The 25,326-nt window shown below is 39.7% G+C and overlaps 1 protein-coding gene across 4 annotated transcripts; it reads right to left on the bottom strand.

Moving 5' to 3' along the window:
- Positions 1-5,391: 5,391 nt before the first annotated feature.
- Positions 5,392-14,241, bottom strand: MMAA (metabolism of cobalamin associated A). Of its 4 annotated transcripts, none has more exons than XM_006268533.4 (7): positions 14,092-14,241; positions 12,883-13,348; positions 10,997-11,119; positions 9,209-9,379; positions 8,766-8,851; positions 7,990-8,139; positions 5,392-5,751 (listed from the first exon to the last, which is right to left on the bottom strand). In XM_006268533.4, the coding sequence occupies exons 1-7, from the start codon at positions 14,224-14,226 to the stop codon at positions 5,464-5,466; spliced, it is 1,419 nt and encodes a 472-aa protein (XP_006268595.2). In that variant the 5' UTR covers positions 14,227-14,241; the 3' UTR covers positions 5,392-5,463. The 4 variants fall into 4 exon arrangements, with proteins under 4 accessions (XP_006268595.2, XP_014449140.1, XP_019337073.1 ...); XM_014593654.3 differs by having other exon boundaries at positions 14,088-14,141; XM_019481528.2 differs by lacking the exon at positions 14,092-14,241 and adding an exon at positions 13,870-13,998.
- Between the last annotated feature and the right edge of the window lie 11,085 nt (positions 14,242-25,326).

Genomic DNA, 25,326 nt, shown 5'->3' on the forward strand with positions numbered 1-25,326 from the left:
CCTATGACATACACACAGGGGAGGAGGCAGGACTATTACCTGGACAAGGTGTCTGTATTTTATAATAAGGGCACCTTACTGCTGATTAGTTTCTTGACGTATTATGTTTAATGATACTTTAAAAAAAGAAAAAACAACTTAGGAATTACTCATTATATCTTGTTTCAGGTTAACAGCTAGGTGCTCCAATTGCAATAAAGGCACCATTACACTAAAGTGTACATGAAAAGAGCACACAGTTTGTATGCATATATAAAGTGGCAAATGTGGAAGAAAAGATAAATATAGTCTGCTGAAACACTATTTAAGAAATGGAATGAGACAACACTGCATCAGGTAACAAATACCCAACTTCCATTTTGCCTATTCCTGACTGGAGAGTTTGCTTTGCAATTTTTTTCTATATGTCTAATTTATTTATTACCCAGTTGTATAATCATGTGCATGTAGTCCATACCTCCAAGGAAGAACTAACATAGAAGCTTTAAGTCGTTTCTTATGCCAAAAAGTGGGAAAGTACACAGAGGTGATATGCAGCTTCTCAGTATTTTCCTGTTACCTAAGAAAGAAAAACCAGAACGCTTGGAGCAAGGGGAAAATTGTGAAGAAAGCAATTGTGTTTACTTCAATATGGAGCAAGCTGATTTCCAAAAGATCTGCCATGTTACTTGTAGTAATCCAACTTCAGGAAGGAAACTGCATAAGATAAAAATACTTTTCCATACACTACCTTGAGCAAAGAAAAAAAAGAGAAAAAAACCTACTGTATATATACAGCTACAGGAATAAGGAAATAATATAGAGGAGGGAAAAAGTTAAAGGTTGACTAAGCTTATAACAGGAAGTCATGAATTTACAAAAGGCAAGTGCAGATTAGATACAAGGGGGAAAAGCTTCCTACCAGCAATTGCTCCTTAGAGCGATTTTGACAATAGAACAGTCGGTCACGAGGTCACTGAGCCCTATCATTAAAAACGGAGAGATTAGATATGAAGGGAATAACCCACAGCAAGTGACTGAACTTGCTGAAGGCATTTCTGCTCTACTGTCTAAGCATCATGGTGGTGAATAAGCAGGCAGATGAGAGTCAAGACTCCTAAATTCTAATCCAGCCACTCTCATGACTTGCAAACTCTGAGTAAATCACTTACCTCATTGTATACATTTCCCCATCTGTGAAAGGACTCAATGTGTACTTCAAAGACCGGTGGAAAAAGGATTAACATATTTGCAGCACTTCTACTTAACATGCAACAAGCCTTATTTGCTCTTACTCATTCTTAAAGCAACACAGATCACATTTCTACGCTGGGACTGGTATCATGACTTGAGATGTTAAAATGAGTCTTTACCCTAAAAACTACGAAACATAGATTCATGGATTGTAGAGTTGGAAGGGACCCTGAAGGATCATCGTGTCTGACCCCCTGCCCCAGGCAGGAAAGAGCGCTGAGGTCATACAACCCCAGCGAGGTATCTATCTAGCCCCCTCTTGAAGACCTGCAAGTTAGGTGAGAGTACCACCTCCCTTGGCAACCCGTTCCAGATTCTGGCCACCCTTACTGTGAAAATTTCTTCCTAATGTCCAACCTGAATCCGCTCTCCACTAGTTTGTACCCATTATTCCTAGTTACTCCTAGGGGTGCCCTGGTAAATAGTGCATCTCCAATTCTCTGTTGTCCTCCCTTGATAAACTTATAGGCGGCTACAAGGTCACCACTCAGCCGTCTCTTGTGAAGACTGAAGAGATCCAGATCCTTCAACTTCCCCTCGTAGGGTCTTGCATGGAGGCCACTAATCATATAAGTGGCCCTCCTCTGAATCCTTTCCAGATTCTCGGCATCCCTCTTGAAGTGCAGCGCCCAAAACTGGACACAGTACTCCAACTGCGGCCTGACCAATGCCGCATAGCATGATCCTTTTCAACAGATCTGCTTCCTAGGTTTACTCAGGCAGCCCTACGTTGGTGACAAAATATTCTGTTTATTTTATCCCAGTTAATCCTTACAAATCTAGAAGCAATGGCCAACAGATTCCCAAGATAGAATGGCATCCCTGTTGGAGTAATTACAATTTAAAAGCAATTCAATCAGCTATAGGTTGACAACCTCTCAGAAAACAGTGAATTGCAACAGCTACAAGATGCAAACAGGGTAAACATATGTAATAAAGAGATCTTATCTGGCCTGCAGTATCCCTTTGATAGGGATACTGTAGAAAAGGAAAAGATGGTTTGACTTTCAGATCCCAAATCTCAGCCCTGGCAGTTACAAAAGATATGTTTTTACTTCTAAATTGAGCACACATTTGATCCAGAAAATCATTGAGACACAAAAGAAAGTATCCCACTCCATGCCATTTATGCCAGACTCTCCTCTCCTTAGAGCAGAAATGAATATGGCACATAAAGATGACAGATAGGAAGGCAAAGTTCTGGAATAAGAGAAAAAGAAAAAACATAGCAAAATGAAGAGTTGACTTTGTTTACTCTATTTTTAGACTTTTGTCATGTTATTAGCTATTAGTAGAAGAATGGGACTTAAAAATAGAGCATGACAAAATATGAAGACCACCAAGAGTTAACCCTCTGCAAGCTGGAGTGCATGAAAATGTAGTGGCTCTGGCCCTTGTCCTGAAGAACAGAAATAAATCATTCCTTGGCAGAGCAGCATTAACTGAAATGGCACTGGAAGTTGCAGATCCCATTAGTGGGACTGACTGTTCAAGTAGAATATTTTCATTTTTCTAGGAGATACTGAAAGGAAACTGGCAGCCTCTGGGCACCAGAACAGACTAGCTTTCTTTAAAAAAATTTCATCACAATGAATAAATGGCTTTGCTAATTATTGAAAACTTACTAATTACTACTGTTCTCATTTACTATAGCCCAGGTTTTCACCTGAAATATTAATCTACCCACTAGCAGTGGTCATCATCCACCCTGAAATGACTGTAGTACCGCATCTATACACCAGTTACACTAGTGTGACAAACCCAAAGGCCTGCAGTTCACATTCAAACTTCTTCAAATCTGAGGTGATTTAAGCAGCAGCCTTTTGTTTGGAGAATTTTCTCACTAATATACCAAGAGTTAAGTTGCAAACCAGGGGGTTATAACATGCATCATAGAACAGAGACGAGGTTGATGGAATCATAATTCTGCCTTCTTCCTCAACTCCTTCCACCACTGTTTACTATGAGGAAATTGTAAATTTTGTCTCAAATTTAAGCTTCATTTTACACTGGTGCTGCCCATCCACTTCAGGGGTTGAAGCAACACGGCTGAAAGTACACTCTTACCAAACCAGGGTGGTCCAACCATTTGCTGCAAAAAAGACCTGAATAATTATTTCCATGTAGCTTCACCTGTGAGAAAATATTCTTTTGCACGTTTGCAATATAGGACCCTTGCTTATTAGTTTGTGGTTATGCTAAAAAGACTATTTTAAATATTAAGTAAATTAGAACATAAAGCAGAGACCATCATTTTTATGGAAGAAAACTGAAAACACTGATGTTAAGAACAAAGAGTTCATTGACTAACTTATGCTACTTTGACGCATCAAATTATAAAAAAAACAATTATTTTCAAAACTTAAGGCAACTTTTTTTCTAATATGTATGAAGATACCATTTAGCGAGAAAAAAAAAAAAGCTAAATCTCAAGAACTTAAAAAAACAGATGAACACAATATAAAAAAAATGACCATAACAATAGGAGGAAGGAAAAAAAATCTCATTTTGGAGCCTTTTCCCCAAAGTGTTATATAACCAAATATGAGCCAAATTTTCAAAAGTCAGCTTGGCAAAACTCAACTTTTGTAAAGAACAATGTAGGCTAATTTAAATTAAATTTAAAGAAATCAAAGTGTATATGAATCATTCCCATACTGTGTGTCAGGAAAGCTATGATTACAATTATAGTAGTTTCTAACAACATTAAATAAATGCAATTTACCTAAGAATGAAAAAAAGCTTCAGAGGAACTCCAGTTCGTATTTTATTGTTTTTCTATAGTCTCCAAACTTGGTATTTTTCCTTTGCTTTCAGTATAAGTTTTTGCCAAGGAACATTTATTTTCCAAGGCACATTATAAAAGAATGGGTGCAATCTATTATCACAGTATACCATACCAAAATTGGTAATGGGGGAGGTGGGGAGGTACAATGGGGACCAGGTACCCAAGTGTTGAAGAAATATTAAATAAGTAAAAGGGTCACGGGGCATTTTGCTTAGAAATAAAAGCTTTTCTCATCAAGCCTTTATGTACTATACATACACACATGTATGTAAGTTACACATGTATATTACATATCTATACACATATATATGTACAATTATGTATACATGTGTCGTGTATATACGCACATACATTATATATAATACTTGATGTATGCTATAATAAAGCATTTCTATCACTAATCAACTCTGGCTGATGATATGGGTTCCACTTGACACCATCATTAGAATTTTGTCTTTGTTTTTAAAATTTTGATTTGGAAACCAGTTAAAGCAAAGCTCCTCCTTGTACTGAATGAATACACTTCCCATACCATGTTGATTCAAAGCCACAGTCTATTCATAAATGTACAGAATTTATGGAAAGTAAGGTTCTGGTCAGGTGCTTTTGTAGCATGAACCACCCCTGCTGTCATTCAAGGTAAGGCGATTGGCAGGAGTCCACACTAACAGCTACTGCTTTGCCACAGGTGAAAGCAGTAGGTGCCAGTGGACTCCTAAGTGGCCTTTAAATGTACAAATATATAGGTCTACACAGTTACAGACATTATAAACAATTACTTTGGTCATACAGCAACATTTGACATTTAGTGCTATACTATTGACTTAAAAAAAAACAAACAACTAAGGCTTTTGCTAAATTGCATATAAAAGCACACTGTTCAGTTCACACTACACAATTTAGCAGCAGTATAAAATAGGTGTCTCTTGCTCCACGTGCAAATACAGAGATGAATACAAGAGCATGTTATGTAGTGTATGAGCATACACCAGAAACATGGATGAGGTTTTTGTTGATAAATAGAATTGGGCAAGTGCTGAACTCCATCTGAAATACAGACAAGTTTAAATTAACTTTGTGGTGCTGTTTGTCTGTTTTATTCAATCTCCATTGTTAGTTTTTGCAAATTTTATTCTTCACTATGCTGTACACAAGGGAGATTTAGAAAGGTATATCTGTCTAAGTAATAGCCTCTTTTGTCTTCATATACATTAGTTATGCTTTCCACACACAGAATCCTACTGTGCATTGTTTCTGCCTGAATCAGACAGTTTATTTACATCTACAGAGCTGGCTATACTAAATACTCATACTGGCTGAGTATGCCAAGTACCTGAAATTAAAAAAAAAAAAAAAAAAATGAAGCCACATTTGAGGAAGCTGTATTTAATGTTAAAGTACTCTGTGCAAATACAAACAATGACACAGTAAAACACAGGATCTTACAGTTTGTCTTTGAATGCTTTCAGCAGTACATCTGCTGCCAGCCCTGGAGACAGGACACCACGCAGAACCTTTTCTTCTAAAACTGGAATCTTATCTTTGACTGCCAAGTGACTCCGGAAATGGTCCAACATGTTCTCTTGGATTAGATTCCACATCCACACTTTCTGCTGTTTCCTTCGTTTGGTGAGCAACTCACCGCTCATAAGCACGAGGTCACGAAATTCTGTCATCTTATCCCACATGTCTGAGATTCCTTCTCCAGTTTTGGCAGAGATGCGCATTACCTGTTGGATTAATGGGGTCATTTGAAAAGGAATGAAGTAATTACTTGGTGTGGGGGTTCAAGTGTAAAACTTAAGTACTTCATTAGCAAGATGCCATGAAACCACAGGTGCCAAACTCAGTAAGACCAACTCCATTTATCTATGCCAGGGCTGCATGCCAAGTTTCATGCAGCTTACTCTGTATGCCTTTTAGACACTACCTAAAAAAAGAGATTCTGCCAACTCCAAATGCATATTCAATTTTTCTAATGCAAAAAAGAGTGAGGTTTCCAAGTGTTCTTGAACAAACGTATCCTCTCACTACTATTGTATGATGGTCATCAATGTTCCACCCTAGCAATGACAACATTTCAGTGATACAGTATGCACTTTTGCATAACTATTGAGAATTCCTTTGGACCAAAGTATTAGGTAAGTACACAGTATTACTTTAGTAAAGCATTACTTTACTTAAATGGTAAATTAACTGGCTATTCTGGTAACTGTACATTTACTGCTAGCACAATGTTAATATTAAACCCTCTATTATTTAAATATGCCAACAAGAATGTATTTTAACTTCACTTTGCATTGTATGCTTTTATTTTTACATTAAAATTTCACTTCCAAATACCCCCTTTTTAAAGGGTTTAAAAAGAGCAGTTACAAACAAAAGGCCTGGTTTATTTATCACAAATAATTATAGTTCCTGGATCTAAAACTTTGCCAAGTTGTCAGATGCTGGCACTGCCAAGTAGGGGAAAGAGTGTCTCCTGTCAGTTTATTAAATCTCAAATCCCAATCAGCTCTCCTCGGTCACATTTATACAGATCTTTGTGAACTGAACCAAACTGCTGAAAGAAAATAATCCATTCCATGTTACAAAGACATTCTTTGCTGATTAACTGGTAAGAGAAATGTTTGTTGTTACTACTTGTGGTTGTAAAGGTTTCAGTTCTATGCAAACTTACCTGGTCCTTGAACAAGTTAATCCAAAGATGGTAAAACTCTGGAAGTAATGCAAAGCACATATGCATATGACTATCTATCTGAATGAATAAAAGGTGAAGACTCGTACAACACAGGAGATCAATAAAGTTACAGTAAGGCAATAACACTGTCTGGTAGGGAGCAATGATAGGTCAGTTTGTATAACTTCTTGGTTTTTTGGTTAAGAGGTGCAAGACAGAGAGCAAAAAAACAATCTAAGTAGGGAGTACCGTGGAAGTTAATCTGCCTTCCACAGCAATGCCAATCAGTTATTTGGTTTCATACCACTAAGACTGAGGCACTTTGATTGGATGCAAGGGAATAGAAACAGAAAAAACCCCAAAATACGTACAAGCCTCAGGCAGTCCATTTGGCTCAAATGTCATCTGACAGTCCACAAAACTTCTTTCTTCACATAATAGTACTGTATCTTTGCCTTAAACGAGTAGTTTTCAAACTTCCTAAAGTCACAGAACCCTTTCATACCACTTCTGCTTCTGAGGCACCCCTACCCCTATCCTAAAGACTGACATGGAGACAGGTGATCCAACCCAGCAATAGCTGCATAGCACCTCCCAGTTCGTTCCGTCATTACCGGCAATCACTCTGCAAAACCCAATGGCAAAATCCCAGGATTCCATGGAACAGTTTGAAAAACACTGCCTTAAATCATAAACTGCACAATTCTGGCTATCTGGACCACAGCAACAACTAGAAGTCCTCAGCATCAGGGCTCCCTCTATACAAACAAATACATAAGTTCCCTGCCCCAAAGAGATTAATTTCAATATGGAAAATGACAAGTGGATACAATGACCAATAGAGAGAATGGGAAGTAGGAAGGAAATTAAAAGTAAAAAAATAAGATCAACAGTGATATCAAGTAGACTAATAATATATACAAGATGGTTCCTAGACTTTTAAAAATATATGTTTTTCTTTAAAATCAAGAAGCCTAACTGGCCCTTCATTTAGACATTATCAGTCAGTAGTTTGCTGTAGGTATGGCATGTTGAGATGAGTCTCAGGAAAGGATTTGGAGAACAGCATAACCATTTTGCGTACTGATTCAGGGGGGATGCCCATAATTAAAGAGATGGCATGGACACAGCACCCACATAATTCCAGGTGTGATGGAAAACCAGGCAACAGACCAGAATGTTTTATTTGCAAGATAACTAAAATGTGGTTTGGACTTGCCTTGTCTTGTGTAACCTGTTCAACACTCCTTCAGAAATAAAGAAATATTTGTAGCAAAGACATACAAACCTTTGGCTTCCAAACCTTGGAGCGCTTGCGAAGTAGTTTCAGAGCACTAACGTACTCTGCTTGTATTCTCCGTGCAGGTACAACTAAATCACCATCAGCTTTAGTTACAACAACTAGATCTGCCATCTCAATTATACCCCTTTTGATGCCCTGAAAAGAGCAAGAAAAAAAAAAAATAATGAATGATCAGAAAAGTTGTAGCATAATGATTATCAGCATAATGTCATTAAGAATACATTTAAAAAAAAAAAAAAAGAACAAAACAAGAACAAAGATTCAGCTTCCTGCATCGTCCCTTGACCGTCTCATGCTTTAGCCATGAAACTGTAATACCTTGAAGACCTTCATTAGCAGTTATGAATTATTTTTGCAATCAGAACCACTGACTTCAGGAATTTCTGTCTCATGAAATTAAAATCCTCATGAGTAAGTTGGCATGATATCTAGCAGTCACGACTGAGTTGGCCAAAGTAACAAATTGCTACATAAATTATTCCTGCTGTCTTCTAACCACACGAGAATTCAAGAATCGCCACATATCTATCTGGTATGAACCAAAACTGAAATCCTAGTGTCTTGAAAATTCAAGAATTCAGATCTAAATTCTGTGGGACGTTTTGGTAAGATGCCAACTTCAATACCAGCAAGTCTAACTTGCTTTGTAAACTACCTAGATTTGGTTAAACAAACAACGCACATGCATTATATCATACCAAAAATTAAGACTTGTCTTTGAGGTTATAATTAGCATTTCAGAAGGATAAATTGAAAAATACCTGCAATTCATCTCCTCCTGCTGGTGGTAGCAGCAATACAAACATATCAACCATATCAGCAACAGCAAACTCTGATTGCCCTACACCTGAAAAATTAAAACCAAAATTAATTACCAGCTTTTCACAGCCATTCCCATGACAGCCAAGAAGAGAACGCACTTGGTCTGCCTCAGAAGGAAAGCATTAAACACAGATGCACCAAGAGTCAGGATGAAATCTACTTTAAGGAGTTAGGTGAGAATGTATAGGTTAAAAGAAACGTAATAGCCTGGCCCCCAATGGGTGAAGTCAATGGCAATATATGGAAGTAATGGACCAAAATGGATAAAGAAAAAAAAGTTGTAAAAAACAATAAGCAGAACTGTTGTCTCAAAACTGGTCTGGACATTGCAGAGGGATTAAAGTGCTTACTTTCTGTTGGGGTTTTGTTTTAAATCACTCACCTACTGTTTCCACAAGAACGATGTCATAGCCTCCTCCCTCACATAACAGAATAGCTTCATTTGTGGTTCGTGTCACACCTCCTAAAGTTCCCCGGGTTGGAGATGGCCTGATGTAAGCATTCGCGTCCCTTGACAATTCAGTCATCCGTGTCTTATCGCCCAAGAGTGACCCTTAAATATTTAACATTAACAATTTAAAAAAAAACAAGGTACTCAGATTAATTTTGAATAACTGATAATGTAGGCAAATCCCTCTGGGAAATTCTCATTCACTCCTCAGCTATCATAGCTGCTCTGAGCTAGCAACTGCCTGTTTGGCTCTTCTGGTTGATAGGGGGCTTGGAATGTCATACAACAAACCAGTAATTACCAACTGCCATCCTTAAATCAGAAGTGCCTCTTCTGCAGAGAGGACACTGCAATTACAAAATCCTTTTTTTTTTTGGTGACACTAGCATGGGTGCACAAAGAGGTATTAGACTCTATTTTCTATGCCACTGTCCCCAAAATAGGAGAGCTTTTTATGTCTCAGTTTCTAGCAGGCTGTCCTGAGAAAGTCCTGCCAACCCTGAAGAAACTCTCCTCTTGACATTTTTTGTAATTCAATGCCAATAGCATCATAAATGTTGCTCAAGTTTTTTTTAGTTTTCTTTTCCATAAAAAGAGAGAGAGAGAGAGAGAGAGACACTCCTCGGTCCATAAAGCAGCAATACCCGCCTCAGGTACCCTACTCTGTTGTGCAATTAGGTTAAACATTTCCTGGTCATATTCAAGGCCCATTCCCTCAAATGCTGGGAAAAAAGCTCTCTGCATCACTATACTATAACATCCCCTCCTTTAGCAGTATTTTAGCAAATTTCTAGAACACATGTGCTTAGGTATAACCATCCACTGCAGAAGAATTAAAATGTTAGTTACTAGCTTGATTAAGAATACTGGCCTCTTGACGTAATCAGCCTAGGACAGGGGTGGGCAATTATCTCAGGGAGAGGGCCGCTTACTGAGTTTTGGCAAGCCATTGAGGGCTGCATGACAGGCAGCCAGGGGCAGATAAATATTAATTTTCTAAATTTTTAGGGGCCCCGCAGGCTGGATAGAATGACCTGGCGGGCCACATTTTGCCCGCCCCAGGATGTATGTAGAATGACAAATGACTATCTATGTTTGGAGAGTGTGAAGCTACAAAATGGGTGACCCACAAATTAGTCAAGATCAAAGACAATGAAACATCTTCACTTACTATTCAGAAAAGCCAATCTTGAAATCAAGCACATATGCAGAAGCTAAATACTTTGTTTTCAAAGTTGGTAGTGCATTTTCTAAGATCTGAGGCAAAACAGGCTTGTGTATGTTTGGGTTGTGGGGGAGACTGAGTTCTAAGTATATTAAGGAGGAGGAGGAGGAGGCAGCCTCTAAATTAGTTACTTGGCATTCACTTTCAGCCCATATGCTTAGCACTGTCATTTAAAAAAAAAAAAATTCACAGAAAAGAAAGCAGGCCCAGTTTCTAAACAGAGCTAGGACAGCATGTTCATACAAGGGACGGGTAAGAGAGCTGTTCAAAGATGTCACAGGAGTGGAAGAAAAATGATGCTTTGAATGTCCTGAAAAAATGTGGACAGAAACCAACAATTCCAGAATACATGAAAAACCAACAAATATTGCACAAAATACAGTTTTACTTACACCTTCATGGGACAAAATTTGACAAAACACAAACAGCAGAAGCTCTGGGTATTGACAACTTTACAAGCTGAAAAGCTAGCTAACCATCTAAGACATACTCACCGCCACTTGTACTGGAGGAAGGGTCCACAGCCAGCACAGACACTGTGTGTCCTCTTTCGGTAAGCATTTTTCCAAAACATTCTATGAATGTCGATTTTCCAGCACCAGGGGGACCAGACAATCCTAGATTGGGAGAAAAACCTCCGCTCTAGTTTAATGAATATAAACAGCTCCTACTGCTCCTTTCTTAACGGCAATCCTGCAGACAAAACCCCCAATGCTTTGCTTTGATGAAATCATTTGTCTCCGCAAATCCATATGAAAATAGTTCGATTTAAAACGATTAACACTTTGAAATAATTTCAACCATTTGCTACAGAGCATTCTATGTGCTGTCACTGCTGGTTATTTACTTATTCTTTCTACTATCCTCCCCCTACACACACATACAAACACCCTCCAATAGAGATTTTGTAACCAACAACTAAAATTAATCTTCCCTCACAGAACATATATTGATGGGTTTCATTTGCCTGTTACATCATACCAAAGGCAACCTGTAACGCATACCAAAAACGGAGTCCTCGAATGACGAGTTATAACATACTTCAATTCCAAAATCACATCAATCCACTCAAGAATCACCCACTCCTCAAACATGTACTCAATCTATTCACAACAAATTTGATTTTTCCAGCCTCTTCTGCCCTCCCCAGAAGTTTATCCATACTCTTTTATGCTGTAGAATTTTAAAAAACGTAGTACATGGAATACACAAGCTATTTAATATTTCCACAAATGACAACCGAGAAGATTCAGACTAGATGCAAAGGCACAACACTGTCTTTAAATGCTGTTACTTCAAAACAGGGGTTAGGTGACTTCAACTCTGGACTCTTAAAAATGCCTTGTTGCCCTATGTTTAAGGCAAAAGACCCAAACCCTAGTTCTTGCATACATCATGTTTTGTGGTAGTTGTGCATCCTTCCTTTTGATACAGGGCAAGCATCTGACAGTTTGTAGATAAAAGGTAGATCTGTTTTTAGAAAGGGTCTTAAGTAATGATAAAATAGAGGAAGGATCTTATTTTTTTCCTCTTTTGGGGATCCAAGCAACTAGAAAAATGCCTGTCCCTAAGAGGGGAAAAAAGAAAGGCCAGTTGGTAGTGTTTATCCACATCTAACCTGTGGATGATTGCAAAATTCTTATTATTAATCATCTTTATCCTCTCCAAAAACCACACTTTCATTTTTAAAGTCTCTGTAGGTGCATCCTGATGATCGCGCACGTGTTTTCTCATGGGACAAATTGCAGCGGCATATATTTATGTTGCTATTTGTCTCTAGGTACACCCCTGCACATGTACTCTGGCGTATGGCAAATTGCCCTGGGTGGGGTAGGGGAGATTGGGGCCAGCACCTGTATTGGCCCCAGCAGCCTTACCTGGGGTACTTGTGGGGCAGCAGCGGGGCTGAGTCAGCAGGTTGGTGCCTAGCTGGCATTCAGAGTGGCTCCGGCCAGCCAGGCTCTGTTTCTGGTGGTGCATGCTGCTGCCATATGCACTACACCCCTTTTTTGTGGGGGGTTTGGGTTTTTTTTGATCCTGGGATCTCCTGGTGTCAAACCCCCCCCCCGCCACACTGCAAATTAGCAGTACAACAAATGGGTGCATGTGCGCCACATGTAGTTTGTGGCACCTCCAATGGGTTTTACGCACCATAAACTACACATTCACGCTTGTCAGGATGTACCCTTTAAGAGCATTTTCTAGTACAGATCAAAGATAAATTATTGTCATGAATCAAACTGAACATGAGATGGTTACACATCACTGATAACTCAAGGATATAAGAATATAAACCTTAATTTCTGAAAAAACTAAAATCCTAGTAACGAGAAACAAGATCAGTATTAGATCATAACTGGACAGACAAAAAAGGACTGACCCACTCTAAAGGCTAGCGGTTTTCCTTTATTTAACTGCTCTTGTTCTCTTTGGTAGGATAGTACCTTCTGAAGGAGCACTTGAGCTAGCTCCTTTTTCCTGCTGTGAGTTGACTCTACAAGAGTAATGGCCTCTGCCAAGCAAGCTCTATGCCCTTGGATTAATCCACTGTAAAGTTTGTCTACAAGTCTTTGTTCCTTGTCGGAAAGTCCTTGGGTCTGCGATTCCAAGGTCACTTGGTAATGCATCCCTTTCTTCAAACCACCGGATGACAATACCCACTTTGTGCAATACCGGAGTACAGAATTAAAAGGTTTGGCATATGGAAAAATTGAACCAGACATGGAACTCAAGTGGAAGCTTTCAAAAAAGGTCTTTAAAAAAGGATAGCGAGGGAAACTTCGCAGCGACGAGGACATGTTCATCACCCTCTTGCTCAGCACCAACAGGATCATCTCGCAGCCAGCCTAAGAAGAAAGAGAGAAAATGTTATTTGTTTTTAAAAGAAACAAATATGTGAGATGCTCCAACCAAATCCCAGAGACTCCAACCAGTGTATATGAGCAACCTTTTCAATACAACCAGGTGACTTTGTTTTGTCACACACTTGTGTCCACAGTGCAGAGGAGGGTGTTTTGAAGCAAGTTACCTGTGCAGCTGCTCTTAGCAGAAGGCAGTACTCTCTTTCCACTGGGGAAATACTACCATGGGAAGCTGCCCCCCCATAAGCGCCAGGGGATGCACAAGGTCTGGTACAAGCTGACGGTACTACATTATGTTATTTGTTTTTAAAGCATGGGTTTTGGTAACATATAAATTAAAGTGTAATATATGAGTCTGGTAAACGCCACGAAGTTAAAAAAAAAAAAGAGAATAACCCCGTCCCTCCGGGTTGGGAAGGCCTGGCGGTTGGTACACCAATGCAGGTCGGGCTCCATCATCACCAGACGCTTGAAGTCTCTCGCTACGAAAACCCCCCTCCACCTGCCTGGCGAATGGAGAAAGTTTCCTGGCCCGCAAGGAGCGCAGAGCTCCGCTGAGGGGCAGAGCGCAGGTCACCGGGCCAGGAGGCGCTGCCCGGGAGCCCCGTCTACACTAGGGAGGATGGCAGGGAAGACCCCGCCCCCGCATACGTCACCACATTCTACGTCACCCAACGGCCCCGCCCTTCCCCCCCGCGGGGTCTCAACCTCGCGCCTGACCCACCGACCCTTCGCCAGCTCCGTCTCGCGCCGGAACTTCCGGGTGAGGCCCACTCCGCGCATGCGCACCACAGTGCGCCCCGCCCCGCCCCACAGCGCCACGAGGCAAAGAGCAAAGCGGTCCCGGCCTCACCGAGGCGCATGCGCGCTCCGCAGTTGCTGGTGAGCGCGGGGACGGGGGCGGGGTAGAGGAAGGTCTGACTTGCCCTGCCCTACCCTACCCTTCCCTGAGCCCGAGTGGTCCAGTAGCGCTGCGGCGGCCGGGGCGGGCCCGGGAGCGGCCCACGGGCCTGGAGGCGGCGCGGGCGGCTGGCGCTTCCCTCGCTGCAGGCAAGGTGCGGGCACGGCCCTCCGCCCGCCTGCGCTCGAGGCGCCAGAGAGCGCGGCACTACGGGTGAGGGACTGCACGAGTGTCATGGGGCAAAATGTGTGTGGGTGTAGGGTAACGCGTGCGTCGGTCTAGTGTGTACACATACGTTAGACAATACCTTACCATATAGATACTATGCCCCCCCTGTGTTTTATATATAAAAATTCACACATATATACACACACACCCTCACTATCACACAACTACCCTTTTATTTACACACACTATATAAAATACACACATTACCATATACATACTATAATACAGACACATATGGTATACACAGTATATATACTGCGTGCACATACGTACTACACACACTATATATGCACATCATATATAGTATCTATATACAGTAGTGTGTATACACACACTGTGGGGGGGGGTGAATACACCCCCCCTGTGTGTGCGCATACACACTACCATATAGACACTTTTATATAAAATGTGTGTATACACACAGAGAGACAAGGTTCCTTGGGTGTATTTGATATCTTTTATTAGACCAACCCAAACAACCTAAACCCCTGTATACACACATACACACAGACCATATATATTCCACATGCACACGCACCCACTACCATATATATTTCTATTCTACCCAGGAAAGCATAAAAGCACCATTAGGCTTTCCCTGTGCCTGAAGAGGGGCATTTGTTTCCAAAAGCTTGCAAAGAACCATTTTTCCAACTATTTAGTTAGTCTAATAAAAGATATCACATCTATGCAAAGAACCTTGTCTGTCCTTACATACACACACACACACGAATGGAACATTTCCAAGTTCTTCTGTGGCAAAGGTCTCCGGACGACCACCAGGGTAGGGCAGCCTTCCACATGATGGAATCTTGTGCCAGAGCCTCTGCCGCCAAGAGCCTGGCAGTAGGCAGGCATCAGCATAGGGTTTAACGTGCCATCATGTATTAATGCCCTGGCTCAGTACATCAGTGATTCTCAACCAGGATGAAGTGGCCAACTGGAGATCCTTTCAGGGGTGCTGCAGGAGTGCCACACAATGTGTCAACACTTAAGTATGTAAACATGACTCATAAAATAAATTCCAGAGATTTCAAATAGGAATCCAGAGAGTGAAAAAGCATTCTTAAAAGTGAAAAGGTAAGAATGGGCATTTTCTAAGGGGTGCCTCGAGTCTAAAACGGTTGAGAAACACAGCAGTCTGACATACCCACGGAGAATCTTATATACAAATGCAACTTAAATCCAGTATATACAACAAGATACTTCTGTAGCTTTCACAAACACGTTTTGTCCCTCTAAATCGGTAATTCTCAACCAGCATACCATGGTACCCTGGGATGCCACAAGGTCCTATTAAAAGTAACCCAAAATTCAAATTTTTCTGTGATTAAAATGAAACACCACTATATACATATTTATATATTAATAGTGTTTCATTTTAATCACGTAAAAGTGTGGATTTTGGGTTATTTTTTTCATCTGAAAATTTGGGGATTTTTTTAAATCAGAGAAAACTAGGATCCTTGATTATCGTTATATACATGTTTCTGGATTTAGCTAGTGCAGAAATGTCAAACCCCCCTGCCACTCTTATTGCTATATTAAAAAAAAAAAAAATCAAGTCTGAACTGGTTGAAGAATATTAAAAAGCAATACAATTATATATAGATTATATTGCTTCTAACATGAGGTGATAGGATTATGAAAACACACAGGGAACAGTTCTATAGAGGAGAAAAATGTCACTTTTTACTTTGTCCTGGAATATATTGTGCCCTCATCTACTACACTTTCCTCAGTGACAGCAAGGTAATTAGGATAAATATTCTGTGATCCCAAACATCCTCATTACCCATATATTTCACTTTTCCAGAAATACTTGGTAGCTTGATAAGCATATAACACTTTCCTTCTCAGTGACTGCTCCTCCTTTTAGCCAGAAGGGGAAGCTACTAGTACTATATATTTTTCTGATTCAGCTTGGATGTGCCCTGAATTTATAAATTACATCATCACAACCATAAATCTGTACTATTCAGCCAGAAAAAAGTTTTAATCACCTGAGGCCCTTAAAAAACATTCAACATTTATCCAGAGTGCATTCAGTAGGACTCAGAACATGAGATAGAAAAATCACTGATTAACCTTTGTGTGAATGAATTCCATCCCCAGCTTTATTTTAGCATTTAATCAAACATGACCAGCAGCAAGTGACTTTCACCCTATTTAAAAGCCAAGGATTCTGCAGCAAGTTTCTGACTTTCCAGCTCCTGGTACATTTTTGTTTTGCTGTGGTCTCTGCAGTAGGTCAGAGATCTCTTTAAAGTATACGGTACATGTGGGAACTTCATCTTCTTACCCACAGAAGCAGAAGTGAAACATAAAGAATAATTGTTAATTAGCAGTTCTGTTTTTGTGATAGAGTGTGGGTCGGGGGAAAACATAGGAAACAGATCATATTAAAGGTATGAACAGTTGCCCTGCAGCTTAATTCAATATTTATCAGACTCTTGGCATTTTATTCCTGAGGCTGAAAAAGAGAAAACTGCAGCGTTTGCCTCAGATGACTCACACTCAGCTTTGTATGATAAACACCCTGCGCCCCCTCTAAACCAAATTCAACTGTACTTATTTTGATGCTTTGCAATTTTAGTACTGAAGGAGACAGACTGAACTGCTGAGTGTTTCTTTTTTGATCAAATATCCTATTTCAGCCTGTCAGCATTAAGCAGAAATGTCTGTTTATTTGATTAAAACTAATCCACTGGCAATGTTAGCTTGCCTTTTTCCCTGATACTATGGGCTGTAACACTAGCACAGTCAGACATCAAAAGCCCTGTTCAATTCCTTTTAAGTTTTCCAGCTTTATGTCTGTCTGTTACTTGTGTATAGTTTGGCAAATTCTCTAAAGAATTTTTTGCCATTTTTGAAAGGTTACTGGCTATCCCCAACTTGCAGGAGTGCCCCATTCCTCCCTGGGCAAGGAGCAGACTGGTCCTATAGGCAATCAAATCTCCTCAGAGAGGACAGCAAAGATTGCCAGAAGACAAGACCTGACTGGCTTGCATTTCATATTCATAACATTTCCTTTTCTATCTGCATTTGTTCCAGGAAGAGAAAATCCTGTTGTACCATTTGCTGTTCATACTAGCATTTAAATATCTCCTTCTACTGGCAAAGTAGTACCTTTTTATGGTGGAATTCACCGAGGAGCACAGGTCCTCCAAAGGCCTTAATCACCACTGTCCTATGTTAAGCTAGCACAACGACCTATCAAAGGGACTAAGGAGGAAATCCGGCACGTGCCCAATGATTTAAAAACAAAATCTTTCAGACTTCCTTTCTTGCTCCTTGCTGCTTATTTGTCTACAGCAGCCAGGCCCCATTTACCTTGGTAGACTCTATGGATGACTGGAGAACTGCTGGGATTGCAACCAAGGATATGGTATATGATTAAATGAGACTGAAATTATTTTTTTGTTCTAGGTTGTTTTTGGTAAGTCCACTTCACTTCCCACTCCATTTGTTACGGCTTCAGAAGCCTCTCTCCTTAGTTAAGGGTTGAACGCTCCAACTGTACATCTCTTAAGACTTCTCTAGTAGTCCATCATAAAACCAGAAAAGATCAGGTGCAGTTTTGAAAATTAAAAACAAAGAAGCCCATTTATAAAATTACTCCAGCTTCTCAGCTAGTTTTAAAATAAATGATAATAAAGCAAAAAGAAAGGGAAGCGGAAAAAATAAGCTTACCTTCTCTACTCCTTGCTGGTTGCTTTTAAGTAGTGCATGGAGCCTTGGATAGGAGAGTTTCACAAAAGGTCTACTGCATGAAGTCAGACTAATATTCTGTGTTTTGATTTGGTTTACCATTCTCATGTTCTTCCACTCAGAGCAGCAATGTAGACTAGGAAAGTGGAGAGTGCAGTGAAGCAGTAAGGAAGATGTTGAATGAAGACTGCCAATCTACCTCCTCCTCACTAACCCCTCTGAATCAAAGAAGAATGCTAAATCAAATTAAAATGCTGAGCACGCATCAAATCTGCAATTTAATTTAGCTGCCTTACTGAAAAAAAGTGCCACTTTTCTAAAGGTTAAACATTTCTGCCCCATCTTGGGTCATGCAGGACATATCATTTTGGTCACCGCCTTCTTAAAATGAATCCATACTTATAACGTAGCCCTGGACAAGAAGAAAATTATAACAATGGTCTATATGGCAACCATGCAGTTGGTCCAATAAAACATTGTCCACAAGAATAATCCTTGCCCCTCACACATTTCCATTACATCTACAATATCACTCCAACACTACCATCAACAATAGTAATGGCAATTCTTCTGTCACACCTGATGACAAAAGTAACATTTCACTGTTAGTCACAAAGTCATTGCCCATTAGCCAGTCCATCATGAGCTCCTATGTTCTCTTCAAGGAAGAGAGTCTCAACAGCTTTTTTCTCCTGGAACATTAATAGAGCTGCAGGTTGACCTTTTTTCAGGACCATAAATTGTAACAATTGCAGCCTGACTTTATACAGGCACAGCCATGGGTGGATCTAGGATTTTGAAAAGAGGGGCACAGATAGTGTGGCACATCATCATATATAACATAAGACACTTTTTCCAGGTCAAGAGAAACTAGAAGCTTTACAAATATGTTAGGGGCTAGCATTCTGTTATTTAGTTTAAGATTAAAGTGAAAAAATAACTTTTGTAATGTGCATTCATTCACTAGATTATATATAAAGTTTAACCCCCAACTAGGCAAAAACAGACAAAATATTGGTAGTGAAAAAAAAAAATCTCTGATTATTCCTGTAGTCATTATAATTAAATTTAAATTTCTTATTCATATTCATAAAACAAAATCTAGCCTCCTTGAGCATCTTAACAGTGCCTCCAATACTTAACTATCAGTCATTCCTACATCTGGGTTAATATTACCATACATGAGTTAACATTTTTAGCTAGAGCTAAATAAAGCAGGCTTCAGGGCTCTGAAATAGAAGAGGGACATTACCAGGAATGGCCAACAGACAGCAAAATTACCAAAGAAAAGATATTTTGAATAGCAGAACATCAAGACTATTAAAAAGCAGAGAGGGTCAGTAACACCCATGGAATGAAGAGAGATTAGTAGAAATCAGAGAGACAATGAGCCAATTGACTCTCTCAGCACTGCCTGAATAGAAATGCCCTGCCTGTCCCAGGCAATTCGTTTTAAAGTTTGGGTGGAGCAGGAATCAAAGAGGGGTAAATGTACTACCACATACCCCCTGGATCTGCCTTTGGGTGCAGCTTGATTTATCTGGATGTTTGCCTGATTAAAATGCTACCTGTCACTACACCACTGATTTAGATTTAAGAGTAGACCTTGTAATCATCAAACCTTTTAGATTTAACTGTACAAAGTACACTAAAAAAGAAACTCCTAACTTGTTTTATGTTGAACCAATACAACTTAATAACCATCAAAACTAGCATAACTTTAAGCAAGAAACTCTGTACTAGCACAATTCATAGTTTAAATCAACTCTCAAATCCACAAGCCCTAAATTCACTCAAGCTGATTTTTCCCACAATAACATGTATTAACCCCTTCAGTTTAGAGCTTGAAAAAGGGATGGCAAATGGAAGAAAGCATGGGATGGCTCATCCCTCACTTGAGTTTGTTTTTGTTTGCTTGCTTTTTTCTGCTTCTTTTTTGCATTAGAACTTCACCTTTTGTCTGTGCCATCATGCTACTTTTCCTTCAAGCCTGTAGGCAGCTCAAGAACCCCATCGTCTTTTATTCTCATATAATCAGATGCACGTTATATAAAATTACACAAACATTATATAAAATTATCATCATTATAATGTAGCATATATACATATACACACATTAATATACTATTTGTATATTATATAATGTGTATATCTATAGATATAGATATCTATATCTAGTTAATGTTAGAGAAACCATGAAAGTGGAACCTGATTAACTAAAGGAACTGGAATAAATTATCATGAAGTAATGGAGAAAGGGGGTGGCAACAGATAAAAGCTCAGTGTTTGTAGTTTACTTCCCTCTTATTGAAGGAGAAACTCTCGCATTTACTACCAGATATAAACATGCACATAGGCTATTACTGCCAATCAGCCAACACACTGTAAGTTCATACTCTAGCTTTCTTTGTGGCAACTTGTTCCTGGACCCTCAAACTTCCAGCTAAACAGAGAAAGGCTGGATCTGAGATTCCTGCTAGCAACAAATAGAGGTGATAATAGTACGTTTGAGATTTTTTAGACAAAAAATTATACTACCCTAAAAGGCCATCTTTGTACATCAAAACTTTAAAAGAGCAAACCCCCATTTCCCCCCATGGCTTAAGTCCTACTCTTTCTACACATTACTACCTGTACTTTGTAGAACAAGCTTTTAATTAATGGCAATATCTACAACTGACACAGAGTGCTCCAATATGTAGTTTCTCAGCTGATTTCCACCCCTTTTGGATTATTTAAAGATGACTACAGGGCTTTAGAAGTCCAGACACTAGCACTGCAAGTATTTTAGTAAAGGTTATTTTTTTAAAGTTTGTGGTTGACTTTTTTGGAAGGAGTCGTGGTTGACTTTATGAGAAGAGAACTAATGCTGGTTATCCTCGTCACAGGCTGTTTGTGTTTCATCTATTCTACATTGGAACAACTACATTTTGAAAAGTGGCCTGTAAAAGTAGGCTGTAATTCAGCAATTCTCACCCTGGAGAGCTGTCAGATCCTTTTAAAAAGGTGCCATGGGGTGCCGTGCAATATTAGCACTGTTAGTTGTGTGAACACCTGTGTATGATTCACAAGATAAACCCAGAGATTTCAAATATGAATCTATAGCATAAAAATATTTCTGATTTGTTGTGGTTTTTCTGAGTTTTTTGCAATGCTTCTGTTATTGATCTATGATTTTTCTGCATTAAAAAAATAAAAGTGAAAATTAAGAGCCGGCATTTTCTGAGGGGTACCTTTATAGAAAGATTGAGAACCACTGCTGTAACTGCTTCTTTATAACATATATAAGAACAGAAACGTGTGCATTTTCCAAAGCAGAATAATAGTAATAAAAAAAATGGCAACAAAAACTTTTTCTTCTCTCTTTAGGATTATCACTTAACATCATTTTTATGTTTATTGTCAGTTCTCTCAATTAATCAGCTTGAAGGAGTTCGTTGAACACTTACCAAAACCTTGCTTCAGAAACAAAAAAGATATTAGGGAAACAGAAACAGAGTCAGCGTGAATAAAATATTTCTTCTGAGAACTTTTAAAAATAGTTAATCTAAACTGGATAAACTTGGAAAACAGGACAGAAAATTTCAGAACTCCCAAGAAGATGAAATGCAGTAAAGTTAAGTGCAAAGTACTACACTTCAGGAGGGAAAAAAAGTATCCCAATACATGCATAACATACATAGCAACTTGCTGGACAGGAGTGCCACAAAAAAGAACCAAGGCGTTAAAGAAAAGAGCTAGGATGTTACTTGCAAGCAAGCAAGCAAACAAAATGCAAGTCTCATTTTGGGGATACAGCCACACAAATGTCATACATAAAACATGGGAGGGACTTACTCTGCTATAACTAGTAGGGCTGTGGAGGCTTCAGTCCCTGATTCTATTCGGCAGAGATTTGGCCCAATTTGGTGGCTGAATCTCTGAATCGAATCAGGAGACCCTTTAATCTCTCCAAATTAAATTGGAACCCTCTGAATCGAACCGGAAAGATTCGGACATAGAGACAGCTTTAAATGTTTTTTCTACATACCTCTAGGTACCAGGTGGCTCGTGAGTGCTGCAATGCTCGGGCACATGGAGTGTCCCACAGAAGCACGGGTGGGGAAGGGGGCTCCCCAATGCACTCGGCAGCAGACCCAGAAGTGGACCAAAAGCACTTCCAGTCTACTTCCAGGTCCACCAGGTAGTGTGCTGGGCCCCCCGCCTCTCGCACCCACCTGACTTAGTGACTGGTGCCTCCTGGGTCTGGGGGGGCACCCAGGGTCCCCCTGCAGCCAATCACCGATGCTGCAATGCTGTGGGGGGGTGCTCCCTGGTAGACTCATAAGTGGACCAGAAGTAATTCTGGGTTTGCTGCCAAGCACGCGGAGGGCCCCCCTGCACTCCTTTGGATGCTCCATGAGCCCCAGCATCGCAGCGATCACAAGCCGCACCATCTACCTCAAGGTATGTAGAAAACATGTCTGTGTCTGTGTCGCTGATTCTCTGAATCCACTGAATCTTCAGATTCAGTCAAATCGAATCAGGGACAGTGATCCAAATCAATGAATCGAATCACTGTCCCTGATTTGGGCCAAATCTGAATTGAATAGGGCCTGCTTTGCACACCTCTAATAACTAGCACTGAGACTGCCTTAGCAGAAGAACAGCACCCAGTTTTAAATGCCACATTTTAAGAAAGAGTCCAAGGGGAAACCAGAAGAAGTTTAGAGAATATGGCCTGATGAAAAATTAAAAAGGAAGGGGTGGAGAAGATATGTGTTTACTTCAGAAAAATCTGGAAACTAGACTGACATCATAAGACATCATTTCACATAGGTCACCTGAAACCTTTAGATAAGTGATTCTCAACCAGAGTGCCCCAAGATCTTTCTAATGGTGCTGCAGGATGCTGTGCAATATTAGCACTGTGAAGTGTGCAAACACATGATTCACAAAACAAACCCAGAGATTTCAAACAAATCCATAACATCGAAAAGTCAGGCCTGTCATGATCTTTCCAAGTTTTTTTGCAACAGAAGTATTGCTTTATTATTTCCCCCTCCCATAATCAAAAAATGAGCAAAGACTAAGAGTTGGCATTTTCCAAGCAGTGTCTTGAGTCTAAAAAGTTTGAGAACCACTGCTTTAGATGAAAAGTTTCCATCACCAAGGTGACATGACCCAACAGCTGAGAACAACAGAGCTCCCAAATACAGCCCAATTATTAGTTATTTGTTCAGTGCTTTGAAGATATCAACATGTGAAATTTAACCTCTGACCTGGCTTGGATTTGAAAAGGTTAGGATCACATCCAAAATATGTTTTTTTTATGTTCTTAATTCTCTCTAAATACTTGTTTTTAAATCCAGCTCTCTCACTGCTTCATATACCACTTTGGTATTTGGGGGCAGTTTTAGTGTATCTGAACATTCAAGAAACAGTAACATAACAGTATTGTCTACTGCATCAATGGGGGGGGGGGGGCTAGACTACTTTTACCTCATTTGGAAGTTTATTTATTGTGTGATGTACAGATTTCCCTAACTTTATGCAGGTTCTGTATGTGTGAATTTGCTCTTACATGTTGTAAAAGTGGTAGAAATGGGTCTGGGGGTCAGTACAGTCAAGATCTTGGAACGGATCCTTATTTGTTACACTGTAAAGTGGGTTCCCTTTATGTGAATTTGAGTTATGCGCTGTTTTCCAGGAACCCATGTACAGCATAAAGCGAGGGCAGCCTGTACCTGTAAGAAGTGATTTTGTTTTCTGGGTGCTGTTACTTAAAGTGTCACGTATCTTTCCGTTTGGATGGGAGTAAGGCAACTGAATGCGTGTACTGTTGCAGAGTAAAAGAAACACTGTGCCCTCTTATGGAAATTTGACATCCATTTTTCTGGCATTTATCCTCAAACAAAGTTCTCCTTTGGAAAGTGGCTGTGTAAAATGATACCTTCCAACTCAGAGCTGATTCTTTAGTGTATTCAGATTAATAGCTGTTTAAATTTACTGACTAAAGTACATGACCATGTGTTTTACTCCTCCTAACGAAGCCAAGAAAGCTTTAGGAACATGAACTAATCTGTACAGGAACTTCTGGATTCCTTTCTGTCTCATATCTCATCACTTTAATTAAATGCTAAGGGCAGAATCTCTGTTTTGGTAACGTGTGAACCAGAAAGTCTAGTTTAACCTTCAGAATATAGTTTAGGTTAAACTGGTTTTCTGCTACACTCAGTAACATACAAGAAACATTTCCTATTCACACAAAAGTATATTTCAAGTATACTGTGTGTGGACAGCAATATAAATAATTAATTTTAAAATAATTCATTTTATGCTACAATGATACCCAGGTGAAGTCAAATGGCCTTTCCCAATTCAAAGGCTATAAAATTAATGGTGCTTGTAAAAGAGTAAAAAGTGACTGGAAGATGAAGGAAATTTTACAATCTATACACTGCATGTTCCCTCATTCACCTAATTGTCAAAAACAAGATACAGAGTCCAAAAAAATAACAGAATAGAAACAAGGTAAGTTCAAGGTGCTAAGTTCAAGCTACCTTGCAGTAGTGAAGGAAGACAGGTGGCACAGACAGGACTGGTGGGAGTCTGGGATTTGGTTTAATGCAGCATCTATGTGAATATTTGTATGAAGTCTTCAGTTTTTCTGTTTCTATGTAATTAAATATAGGAATCCATAGGAAAATATAAATTACTACACAAAAGCAAGGAAAACTGAAGTTAGGGATGCCTTTTGTCCTCCATGTAGCTCTGTCCATCTGCATGTTGGAGAGACCTTAGAAAAAAAAGGACAGCTACAATAAGATTAGTACTTTTTCATTAATTATATGGTACCTTGTTTCTATCAATTCTAAGAGCTATCCGCCTATATAAACTACGTTTTCCAGTTTAGGGCAAATCTTTGTTATGAATGTATGCTGTGTCTGGCACGGCATGGCCCAAACTCAAATGCTAATCTACCCTGCCTTCTCCCCATCCCAGATAACAATGCCAAAGTCACCCTACAACACGAAGAAATTCCACCCTTGGCATCATTGCTTGAGCAGATGAGGCTTCTGTTTCTACTACTATGATAAATCTAAGTCTTGTCCACATGCTGCTGTTGAGCGGATAATTCGTT

The sequence above is a fragment of the Alligator mississippiensis genome, chromosome 2, assembly GCF_030867095.1.
Source record: "Alligator mississippiensis isolate rAllMis1 chromosome 2, rAllMis1, whole genome shotgun sequence".
Lineage (NCBI taxonomy): Eukaryota > Metazoa > Chordata > Crocodylia > Alligatoridae > Alligator > Alligator mississippiensis.

What these genes read in the sequence shown, in the direction of transcription:
- MMAA (XM_006268533.4), bottom strand. Translation starts at nt 14,226, where the DNA reads ATGCGCCTCGGTGAGGCCGGGACCGCTTTGCTCTTTGCCTCGTGGCGC. An exon ending in CGAGACGGAGCTGGCGAAGG is followed by an intron (nt 13,349 to 14,091) that starts GTCGGTGGGTCA and finishes CTTTCTTCTTAG; the next exon opens with GCTGGCTGCGAGATGATCCT. An exon ending in CGTTCTTGTGGAAACAGTAG is followed by an intron (nt 8,852 to 9,208) that starts GTGAGTGATTTA and finishes TTAATTTTTCAG; the next exon opens with GTGTAGGGCAATCAGAGTTT.